Source organism: Danio aesculapii, chromosome 20 (genome assembly GCF_903798145.1).
Source record: "Danio aesculapii chromosome 20, fDanAes4.1, whole genome shotgun sequence".
Taxonomy (NCBI): domain Eukaryota; kingdom Metazoa; phylum Chordata; class Actinopteri; order Cypriniformes; family Danionidae; genus Danio; species Danio aesculapii.
Window position 1 is genome coordinate 14,255,487 of NC_079454.1, and position 21,610 is coordinate 14,277,096.

Sequence of the window (21,610 nt, forward strand, 5' to 3'; positions counted from 1 at the left end):
GGCTGGGTCAGTTGGCGTTTCTGTGTGGAGTTTGCATGTTCTCCCTGCATTTGCATGGGTTTCCTCCGGGTGCTCCGGTTTCCCCCAGAGTCCAAAGACATGTGATACAGGTGAATTGGGAAGGCTAAATTGTCCGTAGTGTATGAGTGTGAGTGAGTGTGTATGGATGTTTCCCAGAGATGGGTTGCGGCTGGAAGGTCATCCGCTGCATAAAAACATGTGCTGGATAAGTTCGCGGTTCATTCCGCTGTGACGACCCCGGATTAATAAAGGGACTAAGCTGAAAAGAAAATGAATAAATAATATTAATCATCATCATCATTAATATTATTAATATTTCATTTCTTAATAAATAGCCTCATTACTTATTTATTTATAAGATTTATATATGATATTAGAATACGTGTTAGCTTTTGTAAGTGATTTTATGTTTTAGAATAGAATATGTAATGTTTTCAATAATATTTGTAAAGGAAACATAGGCTCTATATGTGCCATTTACATATATTTCAATTAATATGGAAAGCGAGTGCATTTTTAAAAAAAAAAACTAATATTGGATTTTTTTTTTATGCGTGTACGTGTAAAACAATATAATTTGCACAAAGAAATTATGGGGTTCTTCTCCAACGAAGTTGTTACCACCCCGTTTAGAGCATCATTATGGGCGTTTTACGTTATAACTAACATGGTTCAAATGATCTGCAACAGAGAAACTATGGGTTTTAGGAAACTCTCGTCACTACATTGTTCTTTTCCCAAACAATGCAAACTTTGATAGTTCAGCCGCAAGTTACTTTGTTGTTTGGAAATGCACCCCAGAGCGAGAGGTGGCAGTAACGCACCAAAAAGTTTGTTGTCAACAACCAAAAAAAGGAAGAAAAATAAGTCGTCATTCTCGACATCATATGGACTTACTTTCATCGGCTAGACCCCGTCCTTACAGCTCCATGAATGCACGTGCCATCACTTATTAATCTGCGATCGGTAAATGTAGCTTGTGTGGAGGCTACCTTGCTACTTGACTCAAAAAACAGCTTTTCTACTGAAAAGCTATTTGATTTAGAAAGTAGCGTTGCTACCCCCACTCTACTGAGAATTTTAATTAAGCTAGTAGCGTCACTATTTGTAGCGACGCTACTGCCCAACACTGCTAGGCATGGGATTATAACTGTTTTCAAGGTATATCGCTTTTTGGAAAAGTCAAGGTTTTAAACTGCCTTTTCTGCTATACCGTTTTAGAAAAGAAATCCAAAGATGCCGTGTATAGACTGTCATATTGAGGTGATATAAACACACCCAGTCCTTTTTTTTCAATTTAACAACATAAAAACGGTGGACCAAATGGAGCGGTTTTCAGATCGACCGCAACTTGACGTAGGAATGTGGTCCCCCCGCCCACCAATATTGATTGACAGCTGCGCGCATCACCATATCCTCAGTTTGTTGTTTCAAGTCCGCCATTTTCAGCGTGTGAGTCAAGGCGATGTCACTAAAAGAACACCCTTGCTCTGTTTTTAGATGTAAGGCTCATTGGGCTCAACACAAGATCAACATTCACCACATGATCGCTCTAATCGAAATTATTGTTTATAACTTAGTTTGTTTATAGGTAGGCTTGCAAACATGTGTACTTTTCATTGCGTCCACCTTAAGCTTCAGCCATTTGCATTTCTCACGGTCACAGAAGCTCCCTGTGATCTTAACTAGGTGCAGCTGGAAAGTGTGAGTGCGTTATCTCACGTGTGCATCCCTCCATTGGAAATAAAATAACGAACTTGCCTGCAGGGCACACACCAGAAACGCCGCTCAGCGTCGCTCCATACAGCGCCATGCATTTCAGAATTCTAAACATTTTCATTCATTCTAAACATTCTAAACATTCTAAACAGAATTCTAGGTTTCTATCAAGGTACACACAACAGCGCTTCAAGTTGGCAGCTGTCGTGCCCAGCCACGATTCGGGACACTTCATATTTTTGCTGCGACATCTGAATAGTTTCATTTTTAATAACATCCGAATGTGCGTGTCTGAGTGTGCCGTGTCTCAGCTCTATTGCCTCAGTCAAAGTTAATTCAGTGTGCGTGGTTATTAGTCTCGGTGTACAAGCTCTGCACTTTAAACTAGCACACAGTTGGCTGTAAAACTATACAAAGACACTGATGATTTTGTACTCTCTGATTGGTCTGTGTCCGACTCGTACATGAACGACTGGTCCTCTAACTCATGTTGCTTCTCTGTCTGCCTGTCTGCTGCTAAACACAGAGTAGAGGAGCTCTTGGCTCCGCCCCCTTGTTACGTTGGGCTGGAAGTCGAAACTAATTTTCGAGTGAAGCAACCATGGAAGCAACACACCCCTAAAACGGCTGCCTGTGTACACGCCCCCAAAATGACACTTTTTAACACATTATAATAAAACAATCTGAATTGTGTTTTTGAACTGAACCTAAACAGGCACACTCAGAAGAACCATAATATTAATATAAAATCTTAAAAAAGGGGTAAACTATGTGCCCTTTAATACAATAAAAATAAGCATACTTCTTTTTCATAAGAGTGATCAGAAGAGTAGCCTGAACATTTTTTGCAGTAATTTCTTTTATATGGGGGTAAAAAACAAAGAAAAAAAACAACAGCAACAAACTAGTTGTAAATGACATGAGAATGAGCAGGTGATGACAGAGTGTAAGTGAACTTTCCTTGTAATAGGTGTAGTAGTTAAGAGTAAATAATAATTAAGTGAAATTGGGAGGTTAATAACAATTCCTCTAATAATACATCTCTAATGTTATTTAGTAGGATAAGTATACAGTTCACATATTGAGGAATGGTGTGGGATTAAATAGATTTTGTGAGCACCCACAGCAAAGCTTCAGTTGGACACAGATAGCAAAGCATGTGATGTTTGTTGGTTAAATTATCCTACCAGACCATGTTAGTGAAGGCGGGCAAAGGCAGCGCAATCCTCTAGCCCTATTTGGTTTCTGGGTTTCGGGTCAGGTGGTCTATCCTCCGCCTATAACGATTGTAACTTGGGACACTATAAATACACTCACTCCTTCACTTCCCCATCCCCCCTTTCTATATATCTTTCTCTTCTGTAAGATTTCTGTCTCATATAAACCTTTACACTTCGTCTTTGTTTGGAAAAAAAAGAACATTTGACATTGAAGTATGCTAGAAAATACATGTTAGTTCTGTAGCCTCAAAAGCTGGAATATAATTAGCATTTTCTAGCCACGGATTCCCTCAGGAATTTTCAAACATTTTTTATCATAGTTTTCTTGATTTATGGGTGTGGTAAACGCTACTTGAAGTTACTTTCACATTTTGTTCTACAACATAAATTACACTGTCATAGCACAAATCTGAATTTTGAATATCCTTCCATGCTCAATATAAATTCATGGCAAAATAGCCATCTCAATGGGTCTACAAATTAACATGAGTGAATGACTCCATGGGGCTGTTTAGATCTGGTCACTTCATGACTTTTTTTCTGATCAGACAACTGTCTGATCTTGAAAAGGACAGGTGCCCTCCGAAATGCAATTGAGACGGATATACCTCTGATCGCTCAGACCACATCAGGAGGTGGTCTGAGACACATTCTAGATGAAACTGGACAGGTAATATGTCAAATATGTAAATTTTACTACACTCAAAATTAAAAAAAAAAATCTTTAAGAGCACATGTATAGGGATATATACCCTCACATAAACAATCACAAATGGAAGGCCACAGGTGACAGTTTGAGATTTTTTTTTTTTTTTTGGATGTGAAATATAAAATTAAAATGTTTAAATGTTATATCCAATGGCAGCATTAACAACAGAGATGCAGTAAAGAGAGAAGTAATAATAGAAAAATAAAGTCAGACAATTTTGAATTATGTCTTGAACGTGTCTGTATGACAAAAAAGATGTTTCATTTAGCCAATAATTAATCACAGAGCCTGCCTTCTGCTCTTGTAATAATGTTTTATAGTCTGCACATATAATACATCGGATGCCAAAAAATTCTATTATTTAAATAAAATTTGGTGTATTTAATCAACATAACTTAGTTCAATTTGCGAGATTTGAAAATCGAAATCTGTTTATCCATACATTTGCACAGGGCGTCAACATCATCTCTTGACAGAGGGCGTGTTTGGTACTGACGTGATTATCATAGCAGCGTCAGCCAATGAAATGATAAAATCTCTGTGTATATATGTTACTGGCAATGTGTGAAATCCCGGCATTGTATAGAATGGCTAGGAAATGTGTAGAATGCCTGATGGTTTTAGGCGAAGTATGAAATATCAGTATACTTTCCCTAGGCATTCTGTAAAATTCCCTACAAATCAATACGTATTTTAAAGTGGAAGGAATACGAAATAAATCGTATGATCAATGAACTGACATAGAACTGACATAGAAGTATTTGTTACAGTAGGTAAGACTGGAATTGCACTTAGAATTGTACTTAATTTACTTCTTTCACTCAAAAAGAAGTACAGTTACATACTTTATACATTCTATAGGATGCCAATGTATAAAGTAGCAATCGTTTCATACTGAGATGCTTTGATTTTCCTTGGCATTCTGTAGAATGCCAGATTTTGCATATTGCCGGTAACATATATATACTGGCGCCCCCTGTGAAGACACATTTATGTGGTGAAGCATAAATGAAAAGTTTTTGACAATTCAGATAGCTATCTGATCAGAAAAAAAAAACAAAAACATATGAAGTAACTAGATGTAAAAAGGCTCTATGTTTATAGATATTTAGGTTCATATAATTCCAGGGGGTCAAGTCCTGCTTTTGGGTGGACACCTAAATAGTTGTTCTAATCAAACCTAATTAAGTATTGCTATATAAGTATCCAGGTCACATACCTAAGTCTTAAGGCTGGTTTATACTTCTGCGACATGTGAGCTGTGTGACACACGGCGGCTGCCTTGCGCATAGTCTTGCATTTATACTTCTGTGTGCTGTTTGTGTTGCTCTGCAAAAACACTTCAGCAAACGCTAGTTGGCAGTAGGTTTTTATGTTTTATGTCAAGTTTCTTCGTGGGGTATTTTGTTTTTTCTGAACGCTACCTTAAAATACTAGTAGCTCAAACTCGCTCATTCAGAGGCGGTAACCTGCAGACATGCAACAACTTTAATCATAAGGTAAACTCAAAACAAAACTTTTCATCTGGAGCTTTACGGCACTCTACATGTGTAAACACTTCCTCAATCTGGCTCCATCTACCCAAGCCGACCAATCACAGAACTTGTGCTATGTGTCGTTGATGCGCATCAATGTCGGCTTTAGCCCTGGCGAAGGCTATGCGACCCATATGGAGCAATGCGTGCACTTGATGCAAAAGTATAAATCAGCCTTTAAGTATTACTAGAAGCATCCAGGTAATTGTGTTGGAGCAGGTTGAAGATAAAATCAGCTGAACATTGTGCCATTGTGGTAGTCTGTTTTATGTGAAAAGATGCATCGCTGTGAATTCCCATTTACATGTTTTATCAATTTTTATTTAGGCAACCCGGAGGAAGAAGGTAAGGAGCATAATGGTACCAGAACAGCAGGCACTGGGGAAGCTGAGACCATCCATCACACAACAGATGTTTCCAGAGATGTGCAGGGAGGGTCAAGGACGCCATCAGAACCCAGTGATCCTATGATGCATTCAAATAAACTGGAGATGATCCAAAAAGAACAAGTCAAGAAAAGCCAGGTCCATAAAGTTGTACCATTTTCCAGCTGGATCATTCAAGATATTCACAACTTTAGTCTGGAGTCGAAGAGAGAAAATGAATATGTAAGCACTAACTGTATTTCTGCCAGCATACATTTCTAAGACAAAGCATGTGATTGTGTAGAGTACATTCTATTCCCATTCTCCTTGTTTGTGTCTCTCAACTCTGAAATCTTCATAAGTCTGAGATTTCCTGTAATTCTGTGTTCTCTCTCTGTCTGTTTGTTTGTACAGGGCCCATGTCGTCGGGAGATGGAAAGTGTTATGAAGCAATTAAAGTTCACAAATGTGCTGAACCCAAGACGCTTCCGCATTCCAAACTGTGACCAAAAGGGTTTCTACAAGAAAAAACAGGTAATTACATTTTACCCAAGTACTTTGGCTTTTTTTTTTTGCAGATGCTTTTATTTACAGTCCCTTACATTGCACCAATTACAGGGCCCCATGTGGCTAAGTACTTTGCTCAAGGGAGAAGTAGGGATCCTATTTTAGGCCATCCTTACCTGGGATCAAACATGCAGCATTTGTGTTATCAGCACAGATTCTCAAGCTATTATTGTACCACCATCTATGTACACAATGATAAGTAACTGTCATGGCAACTTTCACAACAGTATTGGAAAAGTGGGATATCTTGGGTTGAGGCCTATTTATATGTGCATGCTGGTTCTTGAAAGTATGTGTTGTTTCTACAGTTGACGAGGTGCATCAGTGAGTCTGAACAAGAGAAGGTAGTTGGTGGGGGAAAATGCAATTCTCGGAAATTTGTGAGTCAGCCACAACCCCCTATTAAGAGCATGAGTCAAAGAGCCTTGTCTGAATGGCCCTAATGAGTTTGGGTGAATTTGGGCCAAACAGATTATTTGTTGGTTTTTGAAAATGGAAAACCACTGACGGATACCACAGTGACCCTGAAAGCCTAATAACAACACTGTGGCTACTATGAAAAGGACATATAGAGAAGGAAGGGTTTCAAAAAAAGGACAAGATTTATACGTGTAAAACACATGTTGCTAAGGTGCTGCTTTGTGCTGAACAGAGGGGGAGTCTGTATCTGTAGGAGTGCACTGGTTAGTTTGGTGCTACATGTGACCCATCAAAGGATGTTCAGGTTGTTGGCTGGTTAAACCAGCTGTTCTGTAGGGCTGGGTTCTCAGAATGGAGAGAAAGTTATAATATGTTCAGATTTAATAACTCTGGAAACACTTGCAATAGTGTGCATGACAGATTCATTGTGACACCTGTAAGAAACTTTTTTTGACCACAGATCTAGTTTTTTACCATAAATCACCCACAACCTCAAGGCTGGTTTATACTTCTGCATCGAGTGATCACTGTTCTGCACCTGCCTTGTTTGTAGCCGTGCATTTATACTTCTGCATGCTGTTTGTGTTGCTCTGCAATAACACTTCCGAAATGCTAGCTAGCAGTAGGTTTTTATGTTCCTCTGTGTCGAGTTTCTTCACGGCTGTTTTTTTTTTTTCTGAATGCTACTTAAATGTACAAGTAGCTCAAACTCACTCATTCAATGATGGAAACCTAAGGATGTGCAACAACTTTAATCATAACGTGAACACAAAACAAAAGTTTCCAACTGGAGCTTTTTTACAGGACTCGACACTTGTAAACACTCCCTCCATCAGGCTTGCAGCTCTCAGCACTGCCCACACTCGTCACAGCTACCCAAGCCGATCTATCATTGAGTTGTGCTATGCATCGTTACGATGTGTAGTTACATTTTTTGAGAGTTGTGCATCAGTGTCGGTGTCAAAGGCTATGCGACAGGCTGCAGGCTGCGTGCAGAAGTATAAGTCAGCATTTAGTGTCATGTGATACTGTGTGAAGGAACTCCAGTGCTGCATCCCAAGTTGCATAATTATACTATGCCCTAAAAGTATTTACTTTTTTTGTGGAGGAAAAAAATATACTTTTAAGTGTGTAACAGAAGAGTTTGCAAGCTTTGGGACATACTACTTTCTCGTTAACAGATCATTGTGTTGCTTAGTTATGAGCTTGTCAATCATCCACACACATCCACATTTCTCACAGTGGAGATTCAGCAGCAAGTTAAGTGAAGTTTATTTATAAACTAATTTTGAGAGGATCACACGCTTATGATTGCTTGCGGCTGGTGCCGCATTATCCAATTTATTATTCACCACTTAAATGTTTCCTAAGCCACTATAAATACCCTAAGTTCCATATAACAGCCATCGAAGAATCCCCCCTTCCACCCCTACTTCTCCTCCTTTCCTAGACGGGTGGCAGAGTGGCCCAGTGGTTAGCACTGTTGCCTCACAGCAAGAAAGGCACTGGTTCTAGTCCTTACCAAGCCAGCTAACGTTTCTGTGTTTACACGAACTAAAGTTAATTGACTGATACAAATTGTCATCATAAACATGCACCTAGTAAGTAGTTATCTCTTAAGAGCAATCACTATCTGTTCATTAGCTACTACAGCAGGAGAGTTTTCGAGATCTACCTGAGCTCAAACTCCCCTGTTGCTTTGCAAACAGGAGGAAGCCCCAGGCTCGAGGATCTTATCAGCTCAGGGCTCTCTTCCAGGACAGCAAGCCAAACAAGCTTTATAATCATCAGCTGAGTGTGAACTCTTGAATCTCCCATTCACGAGTCTTTCATGCAGAGAAATCTCCTCGGGTCTTTGGATAATTCTGCATTCAGATGTTAATGTCCAAACACGTTATTATATAAGGTCAGTATTGTTGTTGAAGACGAAATATAACACACAATACGCAATTTAAATATTTTATAGTGGGCTAGATATTAATCAACAGTCATACAAACATCTTTACCAAAGCCTCTATACTTGACGGTTGGTCTCGCGCGTCCACCATTTTTGTAGTTTATTTATACTTTTCATGCGTGTTTGTAGTTCTAATCGATTTCACTTTTAATGCGCAATGTACTGTGGCCAATATCAGTTAGGTTAGGTTAGAATATCGGTTAGAGTATGGACGGTTCAACACTTTAAATTTTTACCAGAAAAGTAAACCTTTGGCATACTCTTTTCAACATACTACGATTTGGGACATACTAATTCTATTTTCAAATACTATTTAGGACAAATAGTATGCGAATTGGGACACAGCACATGTTTTTGACTTGTAAGCCCAGAAGTTCTCATCTAAGAAATTGATAATAGGTTCAGGTTGGATATCTTAAGAAATCTGTTTAACAAACCCTGCAGGTGAAACATGAGGGTTATGAGCATGGTTGCATTCAAGAGCGATTCATAGTGGCATTTGTAACAGACAACTTTTTGGACACAATGTAAGTGGAAAAACTGGCTTGAGACATTTCCCTTCCCTCTGTACCTTCCTCTGTATGATTGTCCTGTGGCCATTTAAAATGATTGTTGAATGAAAGGATGTTGGCTGGTGAGCAAATCTAGCAATCAGCATCTATTAGTTGGTTTAACAATGTGTGCAAGAGACATAATAAACTAGCAAAAAGACACTTGAGCAGAAACATAATAAATTCAAAAGTTCTTCCACAAATAAACTCAAGTTTGTTTGGAAAGATCAAACATTTGTTTGGATATCTGGTTATGATAGAAGAACATCTGCTGGACAGGCTGTGTCCAAACATGAGACTGTGCCTGATGAAGATCAAGCTGATCAGATTCCCCTCCAACGGTCTCCATCCTAAATTGGTTTGCTTCTATCGTGGTGGTTTGAGCCGAAGCCTGAGTCTCGGTCGACCCTGAGATTGCAGTCATTCATTTTTATTTTGGCATCAAAAACAAACACGCACAAACCCCTGTGCATACATACTCACACAAGTGAACTGTAGATGTCCTGGGTGCCTGGGGGTCCCTACACTCCCCAGAATAAGATCGGTAATGAGAGCATTTGTGTATGTATGTGGGGGCATGTGTGTCTGAAGGCCATTCCCGTGGAGAGCAGAGTCCAGTCTGTGCTAATTTTAGCCTTGATTATATGAATTGGCTCAGTGTGTTAGTAGAGGCCAGGCATGCGGGCCCCAGTGCTGCCAACCCCACCCCTCCCGATTCAGATGCATCTCTCACCCAGGCTACTGTACTTCTGAGCTGGGCTGGAGCTTTGGTCGGCCCCCTGATCTCTCCCAGGGCCAGGCAGTCCACTTAAGCTTTCACGCTGAATAAGATCTCAGTGATGCGGGTTGAGAGACTAGAAGAGAATTCCAGGCATGCTGGGAATGATCCCGAGTGCAAATGCTCTCACTCAAACATCAATTCACAGATATGGACACCCATACACCAAAAACAAACACACACTTAGGCTTTTCCAAGATAGCCGTCTTAGACTATCAGTTCCCTTTCATTCTGACTTGAGGCTACATCAATGTATATTCATACCTGTTATCTGTCTAGTCTCTATGTTTGCAGTTGCACCACGGTGGCTATGTAATGATCATGTAATCTACAGGCAGCGTTTATTCCAAATGGCATGCAACCTAACAGACACAAACCCTCTTTGACACACTTATTGTACTGTGGCTAAGGAAACAACCACCGTTCTTATTCACATGCAGTTGTTGCATTCACATATTGTGTATGCATGTGTGTTTGTGTGTGTGTTTTACGAGCCTGTGTTTACCCTGTGGCTGCTTTTAATGCCCTTCCGCCTTCCTGCTGCCCATAAGGGCATCATTATGGGCCAGTGCTGACTGAGGCTTGCTTCGTGACACACACACATGCGCTCTCTTTCTCCCTCTTTCACATACAAACTCACACAGGTCCGTTGTGTTGCAGCCTTCAGAAATTGACACACTAAAAGGGGTTTGTCTCTCATCCTTAATTATACAAACACAAAAACAAAATGCAAAAATACAGTTGTTATTTATTAAGCCTTCATATTACTTGAATGTATGTATAGTATCATAATGTGAAATATATTCAATTCATTTTTATTTATATAGCACTTTTACAATACAGATTGTGTAAAAGCTGTTTAACATAGAAGTTCTAGAAAATTGAAACTTTGTCAGTCCAGTTTTCAGAGTTGAAGTTCAGTTTAGTTCAGTTCAGTGTGGTTTAAATTTTACTGCTGAAAGTCCAAACACTGAAAAGCAAATCCATCGATGCACAGCTCCACAAGTCCCAAACTAAGCAAGCCTGTGGCGACAGTGGCAAGGAACAAAAAAATTCACCAACTGACAAAAGTGAAGGGGAAAAAATACTTTCATTTTCTTAATGGGTGCAGGTTCCACCATGAGTTTGAAACTCTTTTAACTAGGCACACAATTTCTAGCAACAAATAATTAAATGTTATATTTACATTATGTTAATATGGAAAGAGATTTGTGACTGATGAGATTTTAAGGTAAATTGAGAACCCAACAAATTGTCTCCTTGCTCATTGCATCAGTTTTGACGAATCATTAATTTAATTTGAGAAATAGATCACTGTGTACGATGAAAAACCTAATTTAATCATTATTAGTTCCCCTTGTATCAGACAGAAAGCATCCTGTGTCCCTGTACAGTCTGAATGGAACATTCCCATAATACATAGCAGCTCAGCGTGAGCAGTTTTCTGCAGGGCTTATTTTGTGCCGGAACAGGCAGGATCCGGATCCACCTCCTCTGGAATTGGATCCAGCACCTATTTTTGTGGATCCCTAGCTCATACGCCCTTGCAAGCAAGAAATTGATGCAATGACCATATGTTTAACAAATAACAAAGTATAATATTAATGGTCATTTAATATAACATTGGAAAATTTGCAATAATGTACTAGTTAAAGTCAGACTGTTATTTATGAAAATATTCTGCCTAGTGTACATATTTATAAGTGAGAACGGTAACACTTTATTTTGATGGTTCATTTGAGTATTAGCAGACTGTCTGCTTAATATCTGTTGATAGTGCTCGTTCAACAGACATTTAGAGAATTAGTTAGCATGTAGATGCAATGTAACTTAAATTCAACAAACGGACCATCAAAATAAAGTGTGACCATGAGAACTATAACATCTTTTTAACTTGCATTCCACGTGCCCTCAATTATCTATTACCAGTCCTTGTTCCGGGACTTCATCATTTAATTAAACACTGGTTTCCCGCACACTCATTGTTTCTCTTTCATTCTTACACAGATGTAAACTCATAACCAAATGATCAAAGAGTATTTTGAAAGGGATATGTTACTTGTTTAGGCAAATGTTTTTAGTTTATAGCAAAAGTGGGTGAAGAGACAACTGAAATTGAAAGGATGAGTGTAACATTTGAAGCAGCCCCCTTGTAGAGGCCAGGTTTCATTCCCAGACTGCTCTTGTTATGCTTGAGGTATTTTAATTTGGTACTCTTTCAATAAAACTGCTTTTGATCTCTCCCTCTCTCTTTCTCTTTCTCTCACTCATTCACTCATCCACTTTTTCCTTGCACAATGTCTGTTTATCTCTTGCCTTAGCTTTCTTTCATTCTTTCATACCTCCATGTTTTCTTTCATGTGTAAAAGAAAGGATTTTGACTAATGGATGTACCACCTGAGGATATGTGTGTGTGTGTGTGTGTGTGTGTGTGTGTGTGTGTGTGTGTGTGTGTGTGTGTGTGTGTGTGTGTGTGTGTGTGTGTGTGTGTGTGTGTGTGTGTGTGCGTGCGCGTGCGTGTGTGTGTGTGTGTGTGTGTGTGTGTGTTTGTTTTGCCTGTGTAGTATAATAAGCTCCAGATGACTTTGAGTCCATGCCAGTTTCCTAAAATAGTCCTAGCAGCACTTTAATGGTTCTTGGCAAATATTTTAGCTTGGTTAAATTTACCTTCGTGTTTTCAATTGTTTTTATGAACACAAAATCAGAATTCATTCAGACATTTAAACCTCTGTTCAATGGAAAACTGGGTCATTTTTGTATGTTTGTAAATTAACAAGTTGTCAAAATGTATAAATAGTTTGGCAAATTTGGGGAGTAGGTGGCTGATCATTCATTCATTCATTCATTCATTATCTTTTCGGCTTAGTCCCTTTTTATTAATCAGGGGTCACCACAGCGGAATGCCCTTCCAGCTGCAACCCATTACTGGGAAACACCCATTTACTTTCAAGTATTTTTCCCCTTCTAACTTGACGTACATCCGATTGGGTTAAAAAATGTATGGGGTACTTGGTTTCATCAATTGGGAACTGATTGGATCATTGGAAGATGGGTGTTACTAACAAAATGGTCCACCAAAATCACTGGTATTTTCTGATGCAGAATGCCATTAGATACCTGATGATGAATTTTTACAGATGGAATTGTATGATATTCTTATCAGGGCAGGGCATAAATGAGGGCATCATTTCTTCTGAACCACAGAAGACCGTTTGATTAATTGATTTATCTCAAAAACACCCTTACTGTGAGTGGCAGTCATGCATTCTTCCAACTTAGATGTGATGTTTGACTTGCACAGGTCTCCAACTTGCTGCTGAAAGAGCAGGAAAGCAAGAAAGAAACAGAGACATAACGAAACTCCCTCATAATATTAGCATGTTTTCATATTTAATGGTAAATGTGTTGGTTATTTTTAGATAATTATGTTTTTATTAGCATTTCAAGAGTTCACACTTAGCTGATGATTTATTATAAAGAGCTCATAAGATCCTCAACCCCGGGTATCCCACCCATTTGCAGGGTGAGGGGGGAGTTTGAGCTCAGGTAGGTAGGCTTGTGCCGGTATTCGGTAATGCGATAAATCACGGTAATGAATATGCACGATATTGTTATCGCGGGCACTTCAAAATACCGTGAAAAATAATAGATCCGAATTTATATTCTTAGAACGCGCCTTTGCTTATTTTCCATCAACCGCTTGAAGAAACACTGCGTATATGCTGCGCAGAACTGATGCGCACTCTGATGTAAACAATCCCCACATGTAGAAGCCTTGTGTGCGCGCCGCCGCTGCCACCGCACTAAAATCCTCACACGCAGGGGCGTACTTGTCATCTGGCAGACCGGGCACTTTTCCGGTGGGCCGACATACTTTTTGGGCCGGGCTGATCATCGTCTTATGATTTGATCGGCCCATAAAAGGCTTAGCAGCCTATTTTTTTCTTAGCACCCTTTTTCTGCCTTATTGATTGACGCTGCTGTGATCTGTGACTCTCTGAAAGTAGATGCTTTTTTTCCCGGACAGACAGACCGGGCCGGTCCATGTGACACTCTGCACCCCATTGGCTCATTTCGGTATTGACATTGGGCTGGCCCAATCACAAACTCCTATTTTGGACTCGTGTGAGCGTGCGTCGTCTGTGTGTATTTGTCAAAATAGTCGAGAGTCAGAGAGAAGAAACGCAAGGGAGGCGCAGAGAAATCGCGGGAAATACACCGGCGTTTCATTTAGCGATTCTGAAAGTTCTCTGTTCATTCTAGTACACGGCTAAAAACGCAAATCACGTGACCACACACTCTCTGCCCAGAGCTGCAGCCACTAGTTCAGCGGGTGAGCATAAACCCAAGGTGAGAGGATAGTACATGTCAGACAGTTCATCTGCTGGATGATCTCATCTCACTATAGTTGTTAAACGTGATATTGAATTCATCTTGTTGTCTCTATCTAACAATTCTTATGTCTTTTGAATCACTTGTTCTCAGTTAACTGTTTTGGCTGAGTGCAAAGCTAATATATTAATTTATGTAACCACACACACTGATTCTGCACATTGACTGATTGCTTACCTTTATTGTTTAAATTTAATGTACGTTATACTGTTATAATGGCCATTATTGGTTATTAAAACTGATATTCTGCAAAAGAGACAGTGTAAATCAAATATCAAAATGAAACAAATTTGACTTATATTATGTTTTCATTGTTTAGATAGTGAAACAGCAAGCAGGATGAGGTGAAAGAGGTTAAAATGTAACACTGTTCCCTTTGAAGATTAACCCATGCATTAGCAGGCAGTTTTTGTTATGTTTATTATTGAATAAGCTAAATTGACTGTAGTGTATGAGTGTGTGTGAATGAGTGTGTATGGGTGATTTCCAATATTGGGTTGTGGCTGGAAAGGCATCTGCTGCATAAAACATGCTGGAATAGTTGGCAGTTCATTCCACGATTGCTGATCGAAGACGGTTTCCCTTTGCACATTCACTTTGATATAATTGCTCTAGTTTACTTTTATATTGTGTATTGTTTTATTTATATTTATTTGTATTTAAATGTTTGAAGTACTTTTAGTTAATTAAAAAGTTATTAAAGTTACTAAGTTGACGAAACTGAAGTTTTTTGTGTTTTTACCTGTTTCTCTAGTAAAATTACAATATCGTGATAATACCGTATACCGTGATAAAAGCTCAATCAATTAATCGCAGCACGAAAATGTGATACCGGCACATCCCTACAGGTAGGTCAGGTAGGTCTCGAGAACTCCCCTGCTTATTTATGGCTAATGACAAAATAGGTATTGCTACGGAGAGATAAACTGCTGATTAAGAGCTTATCTATGGTGCTAATTTGGTTTGGTCAATTCACCTATGTTGCAAGTTTTTGAACCGTGGGAGGAAATCAGAGAATCCAGGGGAAACCCACGTGAGCACAGGGAGAACATATAAACTCCGCACAGAAACGTCGACTGACCTGATAGAGACTTGGACCAGTGACATTCTTGCTGTAATGCAACAGTGCTAATCACTGGGCCGCCGTGCCACCCTATCAAAGAAAAGGGAGGAGGAATAGGGGTAGAAGGGGGGATTCTTTAGAGGAAGATGAATGAGGTAAGAAAGGTTATTTATGGTGAGTTAGGAATGATCCAATTGGTGAATTATGCATTAGCTAATGCGGGACCAGCCGTGGTCAATCATAAGCACGTGATCCTCTCGAAATTTTGTTTATAAATTAACTTCACTTGAAAAATATAATCAGCCTGATTGAGATATGTCCAATTCATATAAGGTATATAGAAGTGGTCATTACGGCTAGCAAAAATCTCTAAAGTTGTATTTAAAAGTAGCTAACAATATTGTTCAAAATCCTTCTTTAATATATGAAACATGGCATCGTTGTGTATCTTTTTAATGCACGACTTATAACATGCTATGTTATGATCAGATATTAAATTGAGGAATACTGTTAGCTACTTTTAAATGCTACTACTAGCTACTTTTTTAGAGTTTTTACTAAGACTACGGTTTAGGGGAGTGAGTGCAACTGAGGCTAGCTAGTTGACTTGCGTAGTAAACTTGCGGAGATAAACTTTCACTTTCTGGACCTCAAGAACCACACTAGAAACAGGGGCCTTGCTTGTGCATCTTATGCCAGAACTACACATGGAGTAGGATGAGTAGAAATGAAGGGGTTACATTGGAACCATGGACCTGCTGGGAGTGAGGTCTTGGGGTATGAGTGTAACAAAGGTCTGCTAGAACCCTAACCTGATTTCACCAAGTAGGACACCAAGTAGGAACATTCCAATCAGCCAACCAGAATTAAGTGATACGTTTACTGTTTGTGTTAAATTAAGGCTTATGCTGTGTTCACACCAGACGCGGGAGATGTGTCAAGCGCGAGTTATTTACATGTTAAGTCAATGCAAATGGCGCGATACGTGAAAATGTCGCGGCGCAAATGACGCGAATGGCTCGGTGTGAATTGAGCGTTTTGTGCGTTTGATGCGCTTAACGCACGATTTGCGCAAATCGCTCGAGTTCAAAAATCTGAACTTAAGCGGACATTCGCGCCGCAATAACCAATCAGGAGCTTGCTCTTGTGGGAGCGTGATTGTGACGTAGTACAATGAAGTAAACAATGAAGTGGGGTTTGACACGCGAAAAAAGCGAGTAAACTCAAATGTTCACGCGTCTATTTACGCGTGGATAGCGTGATTTATCCGCGCGTTTCGCGTCTTCTGTGAACACAGCATTACAGTTAGGTTTATGAATTTCTACATGATTGTTATCCAATTATTATTCCCTTCTGATGATGGGAATAATTTACAGTTATTGTTGGGTTAAGGGTTAGGGAATAGGTATGGATTACATTTTTGAACAAAAATTATGTTCGAGGATCAAAATAAATGTTAATCCAGGATCTCATCATACTTGTCAAAATCATAATGTGCCTTCTAGTAAGTGCTGTGAAAGCAAACCTTACTTCATTCTTGTTGTGTGCTTGGTAAATCAATGCTGTTCAAGCAGACTGGATACGAATCTTCCTTGAAGTGATGCAAATAGAACTGTAGAAATTACATTAGAGCTCTGACCTGAATGGGAGTTAGGTTTGGGCGAAATTGTGTTATGTAGGCCAGTTATTAAAAGCTGTGCAGGTAATCCTTACTTCCTCGGCCTGAAAAGACATATTAAATTCTGTGGTCATTAGGGTCATTGTGAGTGACTCCCATCAGAGGTACTTCTAGTAATTTTGGACCTTGTGGAAAAAAATACAAAGTTTGTACAAAATATGAAAATTTTTCAATAGATTTCACTTGCTCTGTCCCTCAAATCTTAAGGCTCGTACACACTGGGACGCTTTTTGTTTGCGTTCATTGTCTGCATTTTACGAGACATTTTTCCGCATTCAAACCCAAGTAATTTTTACTGGCGTCAAGCAGAAGAGTATTCAAAATCACTCCTTGACGTTAGATGGCGCTTCAAAACTTTAAGCTTCTGACACCACGCTTATAACACAGAAGAATAGGAAGAGAGGAACTTCACACGCTTGTTGTTAAAGTTACTGGTGACTCGAACAAGCATGGATGGTTCAAGGTGCAGCTCCAGCTCTAGCGTTGAAAAAAAATTATCGTTCACAGAGCAATATGCAGCTCCAAATTTAAATCGTCTCTGAGCATCTTCTTCAATGTGCGCTTGCATTGACAGTTCTGCACTTGAGCGCCTCCAAGTGCTGTTTACTGTAACTTTAGCAGCTCCGTGCATGTGAACAAAAGTGCCAATCCGATTGGAGGAGAAGGTTTTGATGTGGCGCGTCAAAAAAAAAAACGAGCATGAGGCATTTCTTTAAAAATGATGCTTTTACGCCTGCTGTTTTGCGTGTTGGTGTGAACGATCACATTTGCGCCCTTTATTTAGTCAAGAGGCGTTAAATGTCGACGGAAAACACAAGCAAAAAATGTCTCTGTGTGCACGGGCCTTTACATACACTGCCCCCCCCCCACACTCCCCATCAAAAAAGGGTCACATATCCTAATATTACATTAGAGCAACTTTAGCTTTGATTACAGCACATATTTGTCATGGCATAGTTGCAGTATGTTCTGAAATGTCACAACATTTATTCTCATCCCATGATAGAAAAGTCAAACTGCTATGCAAGGTCTTCTCCAGCACATTCCAAAGATTCTCAATAGAGTTAAGTTCTGGACTCTGTGGTGACCAATCCATGTGTAAAAATGATTTCTCATGCTTCTGAACTACTCTTTTACAATTTGAGCAAGATGAATCCTGGTGTTGTCTTCTTGAAATAGGCCCATGCTATAAGGGAAGAAAAAAAAACATTTGATGGAATAACATTTTCATATATTCGGGTACTCATCTGTCTTTATTCTTTGAGCACATAGCGTTGCTCTACCAGACCTGACAACTGCAGCAAACCCAAATCACAGCATTGCTCCCTCAAGGCTTGAATGGTAGGCACTGGTCAAAGATGGTTGATCACTTCATCTACAAAACTTATGACCCTGATGCGCACATCACTAAACCGGGTGAAATCTAGACTCATCAGACCACATGACCTTATCCAGAGTTAAACCTTTATGCTTCCTAGATAATTTTATCTTTTTTTCCAGATCAGCTTAGCTGACAAGTTGTTTGTGTTGAAGCAAGGTTGAGTTTGACAGCCCTGGTTTAGGACACAAGGAGCTATTCTATGCAATATTTAGTGTTAAATACCTTGTTAGCAGCTGAAACACAATCACCCATGCTGCAATTATCCAATGGGAGGCTCTTACCCATTTGATTAGTTATATCCAGGTGGACAATTTTTTGGACGGGCAGTGTACTTCCCCTTGAATACCCTCTGGTTTTCTTTTCCCCAGTCTCTTTTCCTCTTTCTCTCTCTGGCTCTAGTATTTGTGTTACTCTCTCTCACCTAAGTGCGATGCAGTGAGAAATGTGTGTTTATGCCACTGTCTCTTCCATTTGGAGCATGCTGTCTGTTTTGCATATACTCGTCCAAATATCATATGGTTATGCATTTCTTTTCCTGTCTCACCCACTCTCCCCACAGTGCAGTCCATCCAAAGGCCGCAAACGAGGTCACTGCTGGTGCGTGGACAAGTATGGACAGCCTTTACCCGGCTATGATGGAAAGGAGAAGGTCCACTGCTATAACATGGAGACAAAGTGAAGGGGAAGGAGAGGCAGAGTGGTGGAAACAGGGAGACAAAGAGGGATATCTCCCATGAAGAACTACATGAATATAAACTCAAAAGTGCTGTCCCAAAGCTGACCTCCCACTTGTATGCTGAGGCATGGACTCGTGTGACCAGCAACTCACTTTACACTTCAGTAGAATGGGGAGAATGAGAAGAGGAGACAAGAGAGTGTCAAGTCTTCTGTGTTTTGGACTCTATCTTAAGGGGGAAGTGTGAACATAGTCAAAAGAACGAGCACATTTCAGTAATGACACGCTAAGTCTGAGCATATGTACTCTTGTGTATGTGAGGGACATTGTGTACTTGTTCTGTGTGCATAGGTAGCCTCTCTCTTCTGCTACAAGCGTGTGTTGACTATCTGCCATGACTATCAGCGGCTCTCTCCTAGTCCCAATTCCTGTTTCTGCTCTCCTGGTGTTGGGTCGTTTAAACAGTGGCACTAGGCGGCTCTAGCCATAGACTCCATCTGAAGCACAAGCACTTCATGCACTTTGGCCCCTCTTGAACACATACTCCAGACCAACAATCCGATCATCCGTTTTAAACAATTTGACCAATTTCAAACTATTCTACAGCAGGACATACTTTGATGACCTATCTGATGCAGAGCTGTTTGCTAGTGTTGTCAGAACAGCAATGATATGCCCCTAAAATATATCCACAAGGGCATTATCTCACTTTCAAAACATCATGAAGCACTTTGAATATTTGATTTGTACTCCAAACGCTGACTATCATTGTCCTTCACATTTCAAGGCCTTTGCTGAAAGCATGTATCTTGCGTGGCGTTTTTTTTTTTATGGGTTTGAATGTAACCGTTATGCTACAGTGCCCTGAATTACCGCTGCGAAATCGGTAAAGCTATGGCAGTTTTTTAAATCAATGCCTTAACTAAACTCGTGCAAAAATGTTTAGCTAAATGGTGTGGGTCGTTTCACCCTTTGTCTCTTTCAATATCAGCAATTCACCCCAGTAGGAAAGCTGCAGGATAACCACGACTTGTGTCGCTGTCTCAAAACTGACCTCCTGAGAAAAGACTTGAAAGGTGGAGGGTGCCAGAGAGGTAGCCCACACATTAGCTTATTAGCATAGTGTCGACAGAAAGCTCAACCCCCTACCAAACAGCTACAACAAAAGACAAACAAAATGTTTGGTGCTACATCTCATCTGACTTGATTATGGGGAAAAGAGCATACAGTATGCTAAGCTATTAGCCCTTCCTTAACTGTAATTGTGTCTTGTATTTTTATAGCAATATATATTTTGTTTCAGGCCAGCTAAATGTCTAAAGAGGCATGTGAACTTTATGCTAAAAAGATTATTTATCCAAGAAAGAAATATAAGCTGATCCAAACTATGTCTTTGAGAACAATTCAGTGACCCATTGATTGCACAGTAGTGAAAACATAGAGCTCAGCATATTTTTGGGAATATAATCACTAAAGTCTTTTGTTTTTGTTTTAGATTTGTTATTGATCTACAGTGTGGAGTGTGAGGAGTCCTTTGTTAGCTTAGCAAAGATGCTGTCCTCGAATCAGTTTGTGTAAAACTCTAGTTTTAAATCTTCAGGTTATGTAGGCCTTCTATGGTATGAATTAAGCTAAATCTAAGCTTAACTTTAGCTAATCTAAGCTAAAATGAGCTAAAGTAAAGTGAACGCTAAAAGTAAAGCTGAGGCCAAGCTTGCATTTCAGAAAACATCAAGTTCAACGTTCAAGCTAGTTGATCTTCAAGAAAGCTTGCTACCCTCATTCTGTGCAATGCCAGGGTCACTTGCCCGCAAGTCACCTTTAAAGATCCCTCCGTTCACGGGTAATTGCCTTTTGTTGTTGTTGTTGTTGTTTTTGTTTTTCATTTAAAATAATTTTGATTCTTCAAAAAAGCTTTTTACGTTACTAAACTAGAAATTTTACAGCTATCACTTTCTTCAAGAAAGGAATTGTTTTGTTCAAATATAATTTGTATTTAATGCCTTTTTTTAAATAAAATATTGTAAACACTATTCTATGTACAAACTGGCAGGCTGTAATTTCACAGATTTAACTAAATTATTGAGATTGTTTGCCTTAAAATAAATTTAGCCCATACAGAAAAGCAGAAATGGTTCTTCAAAACATCTTTTTGTTCTGCGGAATGAAAACATACAGGTTTAAGGGCACAGTAAGTAAATGGTGACATTATTTTCATACTTTTCATACAGTCTCTTATATATTACAACCAGAGCATATGTGATTTACTGGATAATAACCAGTTCTGATTTGCTTTTAGTATTTGTTGTGGTGTTTATTCATACATTAAGCTAGCTAGTGTCTTCTTTAGGAGTTTCAAAACAATGTTTCTTTCTCAGAGAGTGTACATTGTTAGCTACAGTAATTTTGCCAATAGTATTACAGAACGCCATGAGCAATGATGATTTATAATCTCATGTGTGTAACAGGGTCAACATCTTTGAACCGCTTTGTTTCACACTCAAGCTTGCGCCCATACAGGTCATTACGCCTCAAATCTACACACAGAGATCCCATTCACATAAGCATAGTTATTTGC

The 21,610-nt window shown here is 39.4% G+C and overlaps 1 protein-coding gene across 1 annotated transcript in view; it reads left to right on the forward strand.

Annotated features, from left to right (window-relative positions):
- The window catches only part of igfbp3 (insulin-like growth factor binding protein 3), a 33,366-nt gene extending 12,288 nt beyond the window's left edge, over positions 1-21,078 (forward strand). The window contains exons 2-4 of the mRNA XM_056480739.1: positions 5,532-5,812; positions 5,984-6,103; positions 18,916-21,078. Coding sequence (XP_056336714.1) covers positions 5,532-5,812; positions 5,984-6,103; positions 18,916-19,035 — 521 coding nt within the window. The 3' untranslated portion in view covers positions 19,036-21,078. The remainder of the gene's footprint in view (positions 1-5,531; positions 5,813-5,983; positions 6,104-18,915) is intronic.
- The last annotated feature ends 532 nt before the right edge of the window (positions 21,079-21,610 follow it).